The sequence below is a fragment of the Microtus ochrogaster genome, unplaced genomic scaffold (genome assembly GCF_000317375.1).
Source record: "Microtus ochrogaster isolate Prairie Vole_2 unplaced genomic scaffold, MicOch1.0 UNK57, whole genome shotgun sequence".
In the NCBI taxonomy this organism is placed as follows: Eukaryota; Metazoa; Chordata; class Mammalia; order Rodentia; family Cricetidae; genus Microtus; species Microtus ochrogaster.
Window position 1 is genome coordinate 1,526,956 of NW_004949155.1, and position 14,468 is coordinate 1,541,423.

Consider the following 14,468-nt stretch of genomic DNA (forward strand, 5'->3'; position numbering starts at 1 on the left):
ATATATATATATATATATATATATATATATAGTATTAAAATGACTCCTATTGACTTATTCCTATACCCATAAATTGAGACACAGGCTGGCTTAATGAATCAAGAAACAAAACCATCTATTTGCCATCTACCAGAAATTCAGCTTTAAAGATAGGCATTCCCTTTGAGTGAAAGAATGAACAAAATATTACAATCAAATGGGACCAGGATAAGCAGATGTTACTGTCTTAATATATGACAAAGTAGACTTCAAATGAAAACCAAGCAGATGGGATAAATAAGGAAATCCCACTCTAATCAAGGGAACAGTTAAATAAGAATAAATTACAATTTTAAACATATATGCACTAAACTCTGATGGATCTATTTTCACAAAAAGTGAACTTAGTAGAATTAAAGATAAAGAGTAGCATCAACCTATTAATGTTAGTTGATTTCAATATCCTACTTTCTCCAATAAACAGATCATATGGACATAAAAACAGGCAGAGAAACATCAGAATGATGTCATATATATCAGATGATATCATACATCAAGTGGACTTAACAGATACATACAGAATATTCCACCCAAACCCCAAGGAATTCACATTCTACTCAAAATCCATGGAAGTTTCTGTAAAATAGAACACATCCTGTAACACAAAACAAATATTTACAAAATCAGAAAGATTGAAATAACTCCACGAATCCTATCTGACAATAATGCAATAAAACTTAAAATTAGCAACAAATAAATATCTAGTAAATATACAAACACGTAAAGATTGAACAACTCGTTATTGAATGGATCAAAAAAAAACTTCAAGAAATAAATTAAAATTTCCTGAAACTAAATGAAAATGAAGCACAACACAGGAAAAAAAAACACCTATGACACATTAAAAGCAGTTCTATAGGAAAAAATATAAAGCTTTAAGTGACTACAATTTTTATTAAGAATTTTTTAATACAATCTTTTCTCATTTTACATAGCTATCCTCGATCCCACTCCCTCCCCTTCTCCTGCCCCACCCTTCCCCATAGCCCCCATCCACTCCTCAGAAAGGAGTCAACAAAGTCTGGCATTAAGTGCCTACATTTAAAAATCAGAAAGAACCCAAATAAAAGACTTAATGGTGAAAGAAAACTTTTGGAACAACAAAAGCAAGTAAAACCCAAACACAGTAGATTGCGAGAATTAAGTAAAAATTAGAGTAGAAATGAATGAAATAGAAGCAATACAAAGAATCAATGAATCAAAGAGCTGGCTGTTTGAGAACATAAACAAAATTGATAGATCCTTGATTCAACTAACCAACAGAAAAAAAGAGAGGACCCAAATCAACAGATTCGAAAATAAATAGGGAAACATTTTTACCAATGAATTTTTAAATTCATTCAAACTACAAAAGTTAAAGCAAGAAGAGATCAGCCACCTAAACAGACCCATAGCAAATGAGGAGATTGAAACAATAATAAAAAGGCTTCCAACTAAAGGGTCCAAGCTCTTAGATTCATAGTCAAATTCTATCAGACTTTCGAAGAAGATCTCCAGTCAATTCTTTTAAAATTATACAAACAAAACAGAAGGAATCAGTCTAGTAGCAAACCCAGGTAAGGATATAACAAAAAAGAAAACTACAGGCCAGTATCCCTTATTGAGTATGGATTTAAAATAATAGAAGACAGGGTGGTATAGAGGCATGTCCTTGGATAGAAACTGAGAGACTAAGAACTAAACTGGGTCCCATTCACACTATGACCTTGGGCAAGCGGATTAACATCTCAGGAAGTTTCAACAAAATACTCCCTTTGACTCCTCCTCCATCCAGAAAGAGGCCCCAGGAAAAGTGCATTTAATCAGGAACAGAGGGAACTCTGTAAATATGTACTGAAAGAGGAAAATAAACCAACTCTTCTATGTCCTTCCACTCCAGCCAACTCCCTCACCTCTGCCCCTTGTACCCTTGCCCCTGCTCCATTTGAGTGATTTTTTTTCACAGTCCTTTTAACTAGCTTCCCTTATCTGCAGGGTCAGCAAGTTGCACTTGAAACTTGGCCCCTGGGCCAGAGCATACTGGTCACTGTCTTCCAACTTGGCTGCTGACACCTGATTCTGGTCCAAAGCCCAACACTTTCACTTCTCTATCTTATGCTATGTAGGATCTTCCTTGGGCAGCAGACGTTGAGGCTTTCATGATCCTGGGATTGTGGCTATCTTGGAGTCTGGGAACTCCTTCTCAAGGTAATACATGCACTATTGGAGAATACAAGCAACAAAAACTCTACCCCAGCCCTCTCTCTGCTACCCTGAGCCTCACCCAGGACTAACTACTCCTAGGTCTCCCTCATTGCCCTCCTGAGCCTTTGTAGCAGTATGTTCACTAGCTAGTGCTAGAATTCACCTTCTAGATGTGTGTGAGTCATCTTTTTATCTAGATTGAGAATGCTTAATCCCTAAAGGGCTAAATTTAAGAGAACCAGGTAAAGGGATATTATAAGGGAAAACATTTCCTAAATTGACCAAAACAAAATAAAAATCTATCAAGTACAATGCTCCCAAAGCCTCAGTTGAAGGAAGCTCCAGCAGGCGGTGAGGAGCATTTCTCTCCTCCTGTTTCTGACACTTCACTTGCTTCACAAGGTTTGCCATTTTTTTCATTATCACTGTATAGCCCAACCACTGTAAAACAATGGTCCTACCTCAGACGTTTGCGTGTTACTTTATGTTACTTTCTATAGCTATTTGCGGTCATTAGAATGGAAACTGGGTAATTTAGATGTCGCTTAAGTAAATCTTTTATTCTCTTCAGGCTTTAGTTTTCTTTATAAAATAAGGAGCTTGGAGCTAGGTGTGCTGTTAAGTGGCTATAATCCCAACAGTTGGGAGGCTAAGGCAGAAGCATCATGAGTTCAAAGCTAGCCTGGGCTATACAGCAAGTTCTAGACCAACCTGAGCTACAGCGTGAAACTCCAGTAGATGTTCGCACATATCTGAAGAAAACTGATTCTCCCTTCACCAGGAACCAATAGGGATGCAACTTCATGAGTCCCTCCCACATCCACGCTGATCTTGTGCCAGTCTTGTGCATCCAATCCCACCTACTGGGAGTTTATGTGTGCAACTATACTGTTGTGTCTGGCAAACACTGGTTTACTACTGATATCTGCTTTCTTGGAGTCTTACAATGATGACCCCCAAGTCGGCGGTGGGGGGGGGGTGATATAGATATCTCATTTAGAGGCAAGATTCTCAGTCAATACCAACTTGTTTTTTCTATATCTTACGGCTCAGGTATGTGTTGTCTTTAGCAATAGGGTCTTACCATCAAGTTATAGAGGGTAACCAAGAGTAATAATGGCAATATCCCATAATGTTTGGGGGCCCCTATAGGACTCCATTGATCAACAACTCAAAAAGAGGTAACCCGTATGTGGTACCAGGAATTTTATTCATGGTGGGAATGCCAAACAGGTGCAACCCACTGTGAAAGCCAGTGTAACAATTTCTCAAAAAGCTATAAATAAAACTACATATGATCCAGCTATATCACTCTTTGGTCTAAAGCCAAATGTCTCTATCTTCTGCTACAGAGATACTTACTCATTCATGCTCATTGCTGCTCTGTTTACAATAGCCGGGAAATGTAAACAGTCTAGATGTCCATCAATACATGAATGGTTAATGAAAATGTGCTTTATATACACAATGGAATAGTCTTCCACTGTGAATAAAAATGGAATTATGAAATTCACAAGTAAATGGATGGAACTAGAAATAATTCTAAGTGAGTTAACCCAGACCCAGAAAGAAAAACACCACATGTTCTCTCTCATGTATGGATGCTAGTTTTGAATCTTTAGAAATGTATTTAAGTTAAAATATCTATAGAGAGCAGGAAACCAGAAAGGAGCCACGGAAGTGTTCAATGAAAGGGGATAGAATGAAGGTACTATGAAGGGGGAAAGAGAAGAAACAGAACAGAAAGGGCTAGGTAGGGGTGGAAGGGGAAAGTAGAGGAAGAAATATGGTAAATGATAACTAGCACTAAAGACTTGAAAACCTACTACTTTAGAAGCTTCCTGAAATATATGCTTATATAGGGTCTAAACAGAGTTAATAATATTTTTTTAGTGAATAGAAGGCATAAGTTAGCAAAAGGTTAAAGAACCCCATCTTTCCATTTCTTCCTCAAATATAAGCAATAAATTAATCCACCATTTCACTCTTTCACTTCAGGCTTTGCTCATGCCAGCCCTGATGGGGTTAAGTATTTCCTACTTCTTTCTTTTCATAATGCCCCTGCTGCTTCTATTATCTTTTCCCCTCCATAGCTACTCTAATAATAGCCTCACTATTGAGCAGACTGCCTCTCCTTGGCATTCAGGAAGCAGGCTCCGTGCATATGGTCAATTGATTCGTTTTTAATGCACCTATTATTATGAATTGCCTTCTGGCTCGAACTGAAACCAAACTATGCCCAGTATCTTTTCTCTTCCATACTTCCACTTTGGCCATCAGAAGGTGTCAACATTCAAATTCATTTCCCAGTAATATGGATTCCCATCAATACCCTTCTTGATTATGGACAATGAAACCAAAGTCTTCTCTGCCTTTGGATGTTTTATTGTTGTTGTTACTGACACTGCTAAAGAACCCAAGCTCCTTTTCACAATCGATCCTATTTAGCTATTAGACCCAAGGTAGTGCGGCATCATCAGAACTCTTAGAACCCTTAAGTTATCCTTACAAAGATGAATACGGAAGAGTGAAGGAGGGAAAGACAATGTGCTTGCCTTCTTGAGAATAATCTCAATGTACCATCCGCTCTCAAGTACTTAGTACGATGACTTGGACACGGGGCACAGGGATGATATGAAAGGGCCACTGAGTTCTATTTTAGCCAGAAAAACTCTGTTGGAGAATAATAAAAAACTTAAGGCAAAGGGGTGTCTTTGACCAAAATAGAAAGCTTGAGCAACAGAAAGGTTTCTTGGGAGCTGTTTAGTCCAGGGATCCAAAACATCCATCTCCATGCCCATGACAGTCTGACATTCTGTACCTACTGGTGCACAGAACAAAAATGCTATCAACTGACTTCTTTTAAGACTTTTCTCATTAAAGACTATGCTTTTAGTACATTGCTATATTCTGATGCTAAAATATCATTTCATTAATGTCATACTAGTGATGATATGTGTTTCCATGTGACATTAAAAGTTGTCATTATGTTGGGGACTTAGACATTAGAGAGAATCTTTACTAGTCTTTACGATCTAAATGTTAGGGGACCATTGTTTTGGTTCTGTGGTTTCTGTACTTGACAGTACATCAGTATTACTAGAAGCCTTGGTAAAACCATCTGTTTGTAAGCTCCACGTCTAGATATTATGTTCAGAAGCTAGTGACTGCAGGGGGGACCTAGGAGTCAATATTTTACAAAGCCTTCTAAGTGATTCTAATGTAGCTCTGACTTAGGAAAACACCACTCTGTTTTTTCCTCTCTTAAAGGAATGAAAGGCGTAACTGTTTGGAATGATTCCATTGTGGGCTTGAATCTGTTAAGAACAGAAGGGAAACGTGTTGTCTCACTTGGAATAACACTGAAAACCTTCCCTTAGGCTTTTCCATGGTCCATAGCTAGACAAGTCAAATAAAGAGCTCCAAGGGCTATTGGCTATTTACTCATGAACCTGGGCAAAAGAGATGATTCTACGAATAGTAAATATTCATTGAAGATCTGTTACCCTGATGTTTGTTAGACAGGTCTGATTTAGAGATTTGCAGGAAAAATCACATGCATTTGATGCTTGTTTTCTATACCTCTAACCAATCCAAGCCACTTTATAGACATACTATCACCACAGTTTTCTCTCAGAATTGCACCTCACGGACTCAAAAATCTTCACTGGCATTCTTGGGTTAACTTTCTGTTATGCATGGTGAATATTCAAGGATCATCAACTCTTAAGGAAGGAAGGGTTCCTGCAGCCCAAAGTTTCTGAGATTTTACTTCATAGTCATGTGATCCCACTGCCTTTGGCCTGTGTCATTATAGTAGATCCTAGAATAAGCACATGGCAGAAAAGACGTTTACAGTAGCCAGAAAGCAAAAAGACAAGGAGAAGTCACAGTCCCAATATCCACCTCAAGGGCATGCTCCCAATGACTTAAATAGTGCCACAAGCTGGCAACCAGGTCTTTAGCACACTTGCTTTTAGAGGATACTAATCATAGCACTTACATATCCCAAGTAAAATCTATAATTCCCAGGATGACGTTTACTAATTCTGTAGAGTAGATAGAACTTCATATTGAAGATAAAGAAACAAATTGTTTAAGGTCACACATGCTGGAATAGTATAACCATCATTAGAATCCAGGTCTCCGCATACCAGTGCTCTAGCCGTTAAAAAAATACCTGTGCCTTCTAAAGAGGGGAGGACTGCTTTGTACCTCATGTATTGCTAGAATGATAGGTTACATAACCCTGTCTCCTGGGTGGGGCACATACTTTGAAATCACACAAATGGGCAAAGATACCTGTTCTACCTCTTACTGGCTTTGTAAACTTAACTGACTTAACCTCTTGGGCCCTGTTTCCTCATTGCTGTGAATATTATATGAGATCATGTATGTAAAGGGCCTAGCATGGTGCTAGGCTTACAGGAGATTCTCGGTGAGTGTCACCACTTCCTCCACCCATCACATTCTATTGTAGTAACCTGAAGAAGCCATTAAAACTAAAAGGGATAGAATTTAGACACCGGGAATGGAGATGAGGGGCAGAACTCTAGGTTTTACTCCGTCCTGGGATTGGAAACTCCTTTCAGGGTCTCAGTCAGGTTCTTTCCAAGTGGATCCCAAGTCTAGATCTCTCCTGGGGGAGCAGTAGGCAATGTGAGTGGTAAGCCCTCCCTGGCTGTAAAGCAGACCTTAAGACTCAGTGCTCAGCATGTCTATCATTTCTCATTCTTCATGGCTGAAGCCTTGTGGGGTTTTATTAAAATGCAAGTGTTCCCTGGGAGAAGCATCATACATATTAACTTTTTGGCCTGATTAACTTTCACTTTCCTCTTTCTATGAGTAGATTCTGTGTCCCTGTAACTTGGGGTCAGGGCATGCTCTAAGGAAACCACCTCCATGCCACTTGTTAAAAATCCCACTGAATGTTCAAGGCCCATGTCATACATAGCCTTCCCCCAGAACCCTTCAATAGCTTGGTTAGCTCATTTCTCTTCCCCATCCCAGCAACAAGTTCTAGATCCCTGTGCTGAACCATAGGGAACCCCTGACTTTTCTATGTGAAGACTCACTTTAAATTTTACCTTGTATTTGCCTTGCCCCATGACCTTAGGGCAATAAATGACTGACCTTAGTTTTGCTTCAGTTTGGAGGCCACAAGAAGCAGGTAATAATATTTGCTACCCATCAATAGGGGACCTGCTTTACTCATTTGCAAAACGATATTCCGCAGGCTGGCATGACCCCGTGATCTGTGAGTTTGGTTGATTCCTTCATGGAGCCACAAGCCACAGGACATCTCTATCCTGACACCCAAGTGCGCCTGTCTCATGTGCTTAAAGACTGCATTCATTAGCATCAGACGAAGCCCGGGAGCCCTGAGCTGCGTTTCCACCTGACAGACAGTTTTTCATCTAGCAGAAAGGTTAATCAGATGCAAGGTAAAAAGGGATTGGCGTTCACCTCTTGCTAGTGCAAGTGAACACCCTTAGGAAAAGCAGAGTTGCTTGGAATTACCGCGTGGATGAGAGTTGAGCTGGGCACCACTGCTCACCAGCAAGACAGAGTCCCCTTTCCCTTTTTTAGGACTCAGGCACTCCCTTGAGAACAAACCCTCCCTTCCAAGGTAGGGCTGAGGTCTGAGTCTTGGACATTAAGTGGGACTCAGAGGTTTGTGCCTGAAGTGTGGTGGGGAAGGGAACTGGGTGGTTAGCAGACATCCCTTTGCATTGGGGCCTTTTCAGAATACAAGGCACTCGAAAAGCGAAAAGCGGAGGTCCAGGCCCCCTGAACAGGATGTCAGGGGCCGAAAAGCCTTTGACCAAACTAGCAGCTCCATCTGGACCTCATTTCTTGCTCCTGAGTATGGAACAGAGAGCCAAGAGGAACCTGAACTGAGCTCTGTGTCCTGCAGGGGGCCTGAGCTGGGCCCCCTCGGGTGCCACTGTACTTCCCTCCTTTCCTGGCCCGGCCCCTGGCCCAGAGTCTGCCCTGGCCAAGCCTAGACCCGGCCCTCTGTGGCTCCTCTGGGCTCCAGGTTGGCGCAAACAAAGCCCTGATTGACTGCCCGGAGGGGCGGGCCTCGCTGCGGGGCCGCCTCCTCCCCTCAGTCCCGCCAGGGATTTGCCGGGAAGCGCGGGGGTAGGGGGCCCGACTCTGAGGGGTGCGCAGGTCAGTGGAGTGTCTGAGTTCCAGGCTTGAGAAGATTATGTGCACCCTCTGTCCTAAGTCCAGGCTGTACCCTCTAGGTCACCCGTCTCGAGTCCAAGTGGGAATACAAGGACTCCCGAGGGTGGGGTCTGTCACTGACTAGCTCTTGTCTTGGGGTTCCCAGGACCAGTCTAGTTGCAGGTTGCTTGTAAGCAAGGAGGACGTGAACTCGAAGAACAGACAGGGTCTTCCTTTTGAGGCTGGGGCTTGATCAATGTGGGTTCTGGGACCTGCGGGGAGAAGAGGGCAAGGTTGTTTCTGCTCTTTTTGCTAATTTAACTCTTCTTCTAAGCATCTAAACAAGAATAGGATTCAGTAATTTGAAAGAGGAGTTTGGGGGTGGCAGCAACGCCTAGAGTAGGTAGGCGAGTAAGAAGAGGAGGAAGGGCCGGGAGAAGAGCGAGGTTGTAGCGGCTGCCTGTTGAGGAAGAGGTGGGAGGGAGGAGGGGGAGGAGAGAGAGATGACGTGGGGAGAGGAGGAGGGGGGTTGGACGGGGGAGGAGAAGGAGAGGGCTCGAGGGACCGTCTGTCGCGGGACGGGCTGGCCAGCTTAGGCGCTGGTAGGGGCTGAGGCAGCGGCGGCAGCAGTGCTCGGAGCGGCAGCAGCAGCAATAGCGGCAGAAACAAGTACCAGCCAGACAACAGCTCCTCCGGCTCCAGCAAGCCACAGTCAGTCCCCTGGCCGCGATGGCGCTGCCAAGCCCGGCGAGCGAGGAAGCTGAGGGGCCCTGTCAGGAGGCAAACCAGGAATATCAGGAGCCGGTGTGTAGTCCGGTGCCCGAGCCGGAGCCCGAGCCGGAGCCAGAGCCTGAGCCCGAGCCGGTGCCTGTGCCCCCGCCCGAGCCTCAGCCTGAGCCTGAGCCTCAGCCCCTACCCGATCCTGCACCCCTGCCTGAGCTGGGGTTTGAGGCTGAGCCCGTGCAAGAACCCGAGCCCACGCCCACAGTGGAGACCCGAGGCACTGCGCGTGGCTTCCAGCCTCCCGAAGGTGGCTTTGGCTGGATAGTGGTGTTTGCAGCCACCTGGTGCAACGGCTCCATCTTCGGCATCCATAACTCTGTTGGGATCCTCTACTCCATGCTACTAGAAGAGGAAAAAGAGAAAAATCGCCAAGTGGAGTTCCAAGCAGGTGAGTGGTCCCACGTGCCCCACCTGGCATTGTGGGCAAGGATGTCTGCCCCCATCGTCACCCCCATACCTCTTGGTCTAAGGCGCCCTTTCAAAGCGCCTTTCTTACTCCTTACCCATGTCCTGCTAGGGCATGAATTGCAGGGCTCTGGGCAGCCTGGGCAGTGGAGGGTTCAAGCAGTACCAAGGGTGAGAGCTGGGGCATTCATTGGTTACAGGCAAAGTAATGAACTTTTTGCCCTGGGACAAATCCAGACTCACCTTTTAGATTGTTTAAAGTACTTTGCCCATGTGTGCTGGGGAAAATATTTGCAGGCTTTGGGGGCGGAGGTGGGAGCGAAGTCGTGTAGACACGAGAGAGTAAGAAGATTGAAGGATTCCAAGAGAAGCACGGAACAGCGGGTCTCTGCAGCAGCCCCTGTTCCTTCCGGGGACCAGAGCGGGTTTTCTATCAAAACCACTTCAGGAATCCTGATGACTCTTCGCTCAGAGTCAAACACATGGTAGGCGTGTGTGTCTGCAGAAGAGAAAGGGAGGAGTGCGAGGAGGAGGGGGGGCGTGTGCGCGCGTTTCTGCCTGCTGTGGGTATGGCCCAGCCAGGCCAGGCGGTCGCCTGCTGTTCCCAGGCAGCAAGCGGCTCGCTGTTCACTGGAAGTCGAGCCCCAAAAGAGGCAGGGAGGCGGCAGGAAGAATGGGTCTTGCAGCTCTCTCCACACCTCAGCTGCGCGGTCTCTGGTGCCCCAGTATCTCTGTTATCCGATGGGGGCCTCTTTCCTTCCTAAGTTAGAATGTTTTTTTGGCCCCGCCACTCCAGTTTTGGCTTGGGAATGACTTGGTCATCCCTAAGATTGGGCAGGGTTGGATACAGAGCCCTAGCTTTCCAGGCACTTGGGTATGGGATCCTGTGTGTGCAGACCCCTTAGCAGGGAGACCCTTTAGCGATCTGGGGAAACAGACTCATTCGCTCTGCAGAAGCCCCTCGGCCATTGTGATGAGAGTGTTTCTGGAGCTGGCTGGGGGCTTGCCGTACCCTTTCATGAAAATCCATCCCTCTCTTTGGGCTGTCAGGACAGCCAGAAGTACCCTCACCACCTCCTCAAGTTCCCTACTTGAAAAAAAAAAAGTCGAAAACACAGTGTTCTCCTGGAGCTGCGAGGGTCCTCTCTTGCCAACCTCAAAAAGAGGAGACTTAAGGATTATCAAGTGAAATAGAAACCTTGAATTCCGGGATGCCCACTTGAGGGTTGCTTTTAGACACGCCTCTCCCACAGCCTTCAGTTGAGGCTGTGTATTGTTTGCAGCTTTGCTAGACTGTCTGGCAGAAGGGGCTTTGGGACTCTTGTGCCTCAGACCTTGTGACCCATTGGCACAGCTGCAGTGTACAGGCCCCACTTGAGGAGATCTCGAGTGTGCTCAGCGACTGTAAATGGCAGTCTCACAACAGCCTAGGCAATTCCATAACGGAGTGGAGGGGTCCCCGGATTCCATGGAACAACTCCTGCTTGGAAGGCTGTGTCTACACTTCCCTGGGACCACCTTTGTCCTGCGTTGATGCAGATCAGGGGCTCTTGGGAAAGCAGCCAAGTTAGGCTCACAGGCTGTTGCCTAGGTTACTGGGGGGTGGGCACCTGCTGAGAGTTGCCTTGTGGTTGAAGGCAGGCTAGTGGCCTTCAGGGTCAGTGGCAAAGTTTAGGCGAAACTTAAAGGGAAGCAGTGGAGGCTGAGCTGAAGTTAGGCCCCTGCATTTATGTGATGTGATCTAGAGCTGAGGCCTTAGGAATACGCAATAAAACTTGGAAAACCCACTATTTTACCAGGAAGAGGTTCTCTGCTGCGGAACAGGCTTCAAAGTAGGTGATCATAGGAGACTCAGGGGGAGGGCTGCTAGGGACTTTCCGGTCAATACCTCACAGTGCAGCTGGAGGGGGGGTGGTTCTGTGGTCTTCCCAGAGGTGTGGCCAGCGTGTATGCTAACACAGACTAGGTCCTCTGAGGAGCTGGAGTTATTGGTTTAAACTATAGAGAGTATAGGTCAGGAAGAGACAGAAAGGAATTTGGTATGTCCCAAGGGTCTGAGAATACTTGGGCGTGGGTCCTTGCTGTCGTATATTGTGATTTCACTGAGGTTCTTTTTGATACTGGGCCTCCCAGGAAAGCCTCGGTTTTTATTTTGGAAGTCAGTAACACCCTACTACATTCTGTATTTTACAAGTGCTAGGATTATAGGCAAGTGCCACCATGTCTGTCCCAAGCCACTGTTTAAATCTTGAGATTCCAATTGTCTTTGCCTTTATACACTTTCTTCAGTCTTTCAAAATTCCCTGGCCACCTATGTCACTCACAGCTCTGGTGTTTCAAATAAATAGGGAAAGCTTAATATTTTGCTATTATCTTTATCAACAATTATATGCCCAATAACCAGTCGGGGGGGGGCACTTTAGGAAATTGGTGCATTGTCCGGTTCTACAATTGGAGGTATTCTGCAATCCAAACTGTTTTTGCTTAGGCCTGACACTGACTTCGCCATGAAGCTGTGTTGAATGGCTTAATGGGTCCAAGGTTCTGCAGTGCTGAAAGTCCCAGAAAAAGGTAATTTTGATGTCTGATAGAAAATTCCAAACACGGGTTCTCTGGGCACAGGCCAATGAATAGGTAGAAGGAAAGTGGAATTTAGGTTGTCCTAGAGCAGGTAATATACAATCTTTGTGGATTCTGTGGTTTTGAGGTTCTGGTGTGCCTCCAGCTATATATTTTGTGTATTGCTTCAGCTCATTTAAGGGAAGCCAGCTCTCCCTAGGACCTAGGCCTGGGATTCTGGCAGATAAAGGGTTCCTGGAATCCACTAATGAGTGAGTACATACCATATTCATATTTTCGGGTCTGGGTTATCTCACTCAGGATATTGTTTTCTACTTCCATCCATTTGCATGCAAAATTCAAGATGTCATTGTTTTTTACCACTGAGTAATACTCTAATGTGTATATGTGCCACACCTTCTTTATCCATTCTTCCATTGAAGGGCATCTAGGTTGGTTCCAAGTTCTAGCTATTAAAAATAATGAACATAGTTGAACAAATGCTTTTGTAGTATGGTTGAGCACCTTGTGGGTATATTCCCAAGAGTGGTATTGCTGGATCCTGAAGTAGGTGGACTCCCAATTTTCTGAGAAACCGCCACATTGATTTCCAAAGTGGTTGCACAAGTTTGCATTCCCACCAGCAATGGATGAGTGTTCCCCTTACTCCACATCCTCTCCAGCACAAGCTATCATTGGTGTTTTTATGGCACTGGGATCTGTCTCTACTACATGTATTAACTTTTTGGGATCCTTTTTTCTTTGGATGCATACCTTCCTAAGCCTGGATATAGCTGGGAGGGCCTTGGACTTCCCACAGGGCAGGATGCCTTGCCCTCTCTTAGGACTGGAGGGGGTGGGGGTGAGGGAGTGAGGGAGAGTGGGAGGAAAGTGGGAGGAGGGGAGGAAGTGGGGATTTTGATTGGTATTATTTATAAAGTAATTTTTTTAAAAAGAGGGGGAAAGCGTTCCTGGGAGCATTACAAATAACCGAGATTGGTTTAGGGGTAAAAAGGGGAAAAGATCAAGAGAGACAGGAGCATAGGCTTTTGTAGAAGTAATGGAAACTAGGGCTTTCTCCTGCCCAGAAAATGCATCAGATAGGCCAGGAAGTAGCCAGACATTTGGGGTGGAATATATAGAGCAAACATGGTTTCTTGTGACAATAGCTGAGTTTTATGATGAGAAAGAAAAGAGATTATTGGTTCCTAGACCCAACTCACTCTTGAAATCCTAAGTAGAGGCAAGGTTGGGGTTTAAGTTTAACAGATAAGGCAGAATTATCCAGAGTTGCTAACACTGAAACTGAAGTCTGTTTTATTTTATTTTTTTAAATATTTATTATGTATACAATATTCTGTCTGTGTGTATGCCCGAAGGCCAGAAGAGGGCACCAGACCCCATTACAGATGGTTGTGAGCCACCATGTGGTTACTGGGAATTGAACTCAGGACCTTTGGAAGAGCAGGCAACGCGCTTAACCTCTGAGCCATCTCTCCAGCCCCTGAAGTCTGTTTTAAAGTGCTTCAGAGTAGCCCAGACCTTGCCCTTTCAACCTTGACTTCCAGTCTACCACAAAGATATGCATGATGAGAAACACTTTTATTGGAGAGTTTATAAGCATAGTCCTTGAAAATTTCTGTGAGAGGCAAGGGCCAGGGCTCTCACTATTAAAGAAGGTGGCAATAGTAAGGAAGGTTCACTACTGGTACAAGTTGGTTTGGGTTGGTGGTCTACCCTGACTGAGACAGAACTTTCTAGGCATAAGAAAGATTAGTCTACTATGGAAACTAGGGATTTCTCCTACCCAGAAAATGCACCAGATAGGACAGTGGTTCCGAATCCCCCAAATGAGTGGGAACAGAGGCAGAGCACGCTGTCATTCTCCTCATTGTAGGGTTTCTAACTCCTTCCTTCAGTGTCTCACTGGGTTTCCTGGGAAGTAGTTAACTTTGAGATTGAGGTATCTTTTAAATAAATCTGTCAGTCTTCTGATTTTCCGTGAAGATTTGTGCCTACTGTCCAGAAGAACAAGATCCTGTTGGCTCAGCAATGACCATGGTGCTTCAGGCCACAGGTCCATTGGCTAGATGTCTTTCAAATCCTTCCTCTGCCTCCTCCCCAAACAACGTAGTTCCCAACTTGTGACTTTGATTCATGTTGTGAAGAATGAAGATGAGAGGCTAGGACACTGGGAAACCGAACAAGAAAATGCTCGTTGGAGCTGCTAGCTGAGCAAATCCAGAGCCTTGGTTCACTGTCCAGTGGCCTCAAGTGATCATTGTAAACAACTTCTCCTTCTCCTACTCCTCCCCTCCCCTCCCCTC

At 44.8% G+C, this 14,468-nt stretch overlaps 1 protein-coding gene across 1 annotated transcript in view; it reads left to right on the forward strand.

The window, feature by feature from the left end:
- The first annotated feature begins 8,924 nt into the window (after positions 1-8,924).
- Slc16a2 (solute carrier family 16 member 2) overlaps positions 8,925-14,468 on the forward strand; it is a 133,026-nt gene continuing 127,482 nt past the window's right edge. The window contains exon 1 of the mRNA XM_026777344.1: positions 8,925-9,565. Within this exon, the coding sequence (XP_026633145.1) occupies positions 9,124-9,565 (442 nt within the window). The 5' untranslated portion in view covers positions 8,925-9,123. The remainder of the gene's footprint in view (positions 9,566-14,468) is intronic.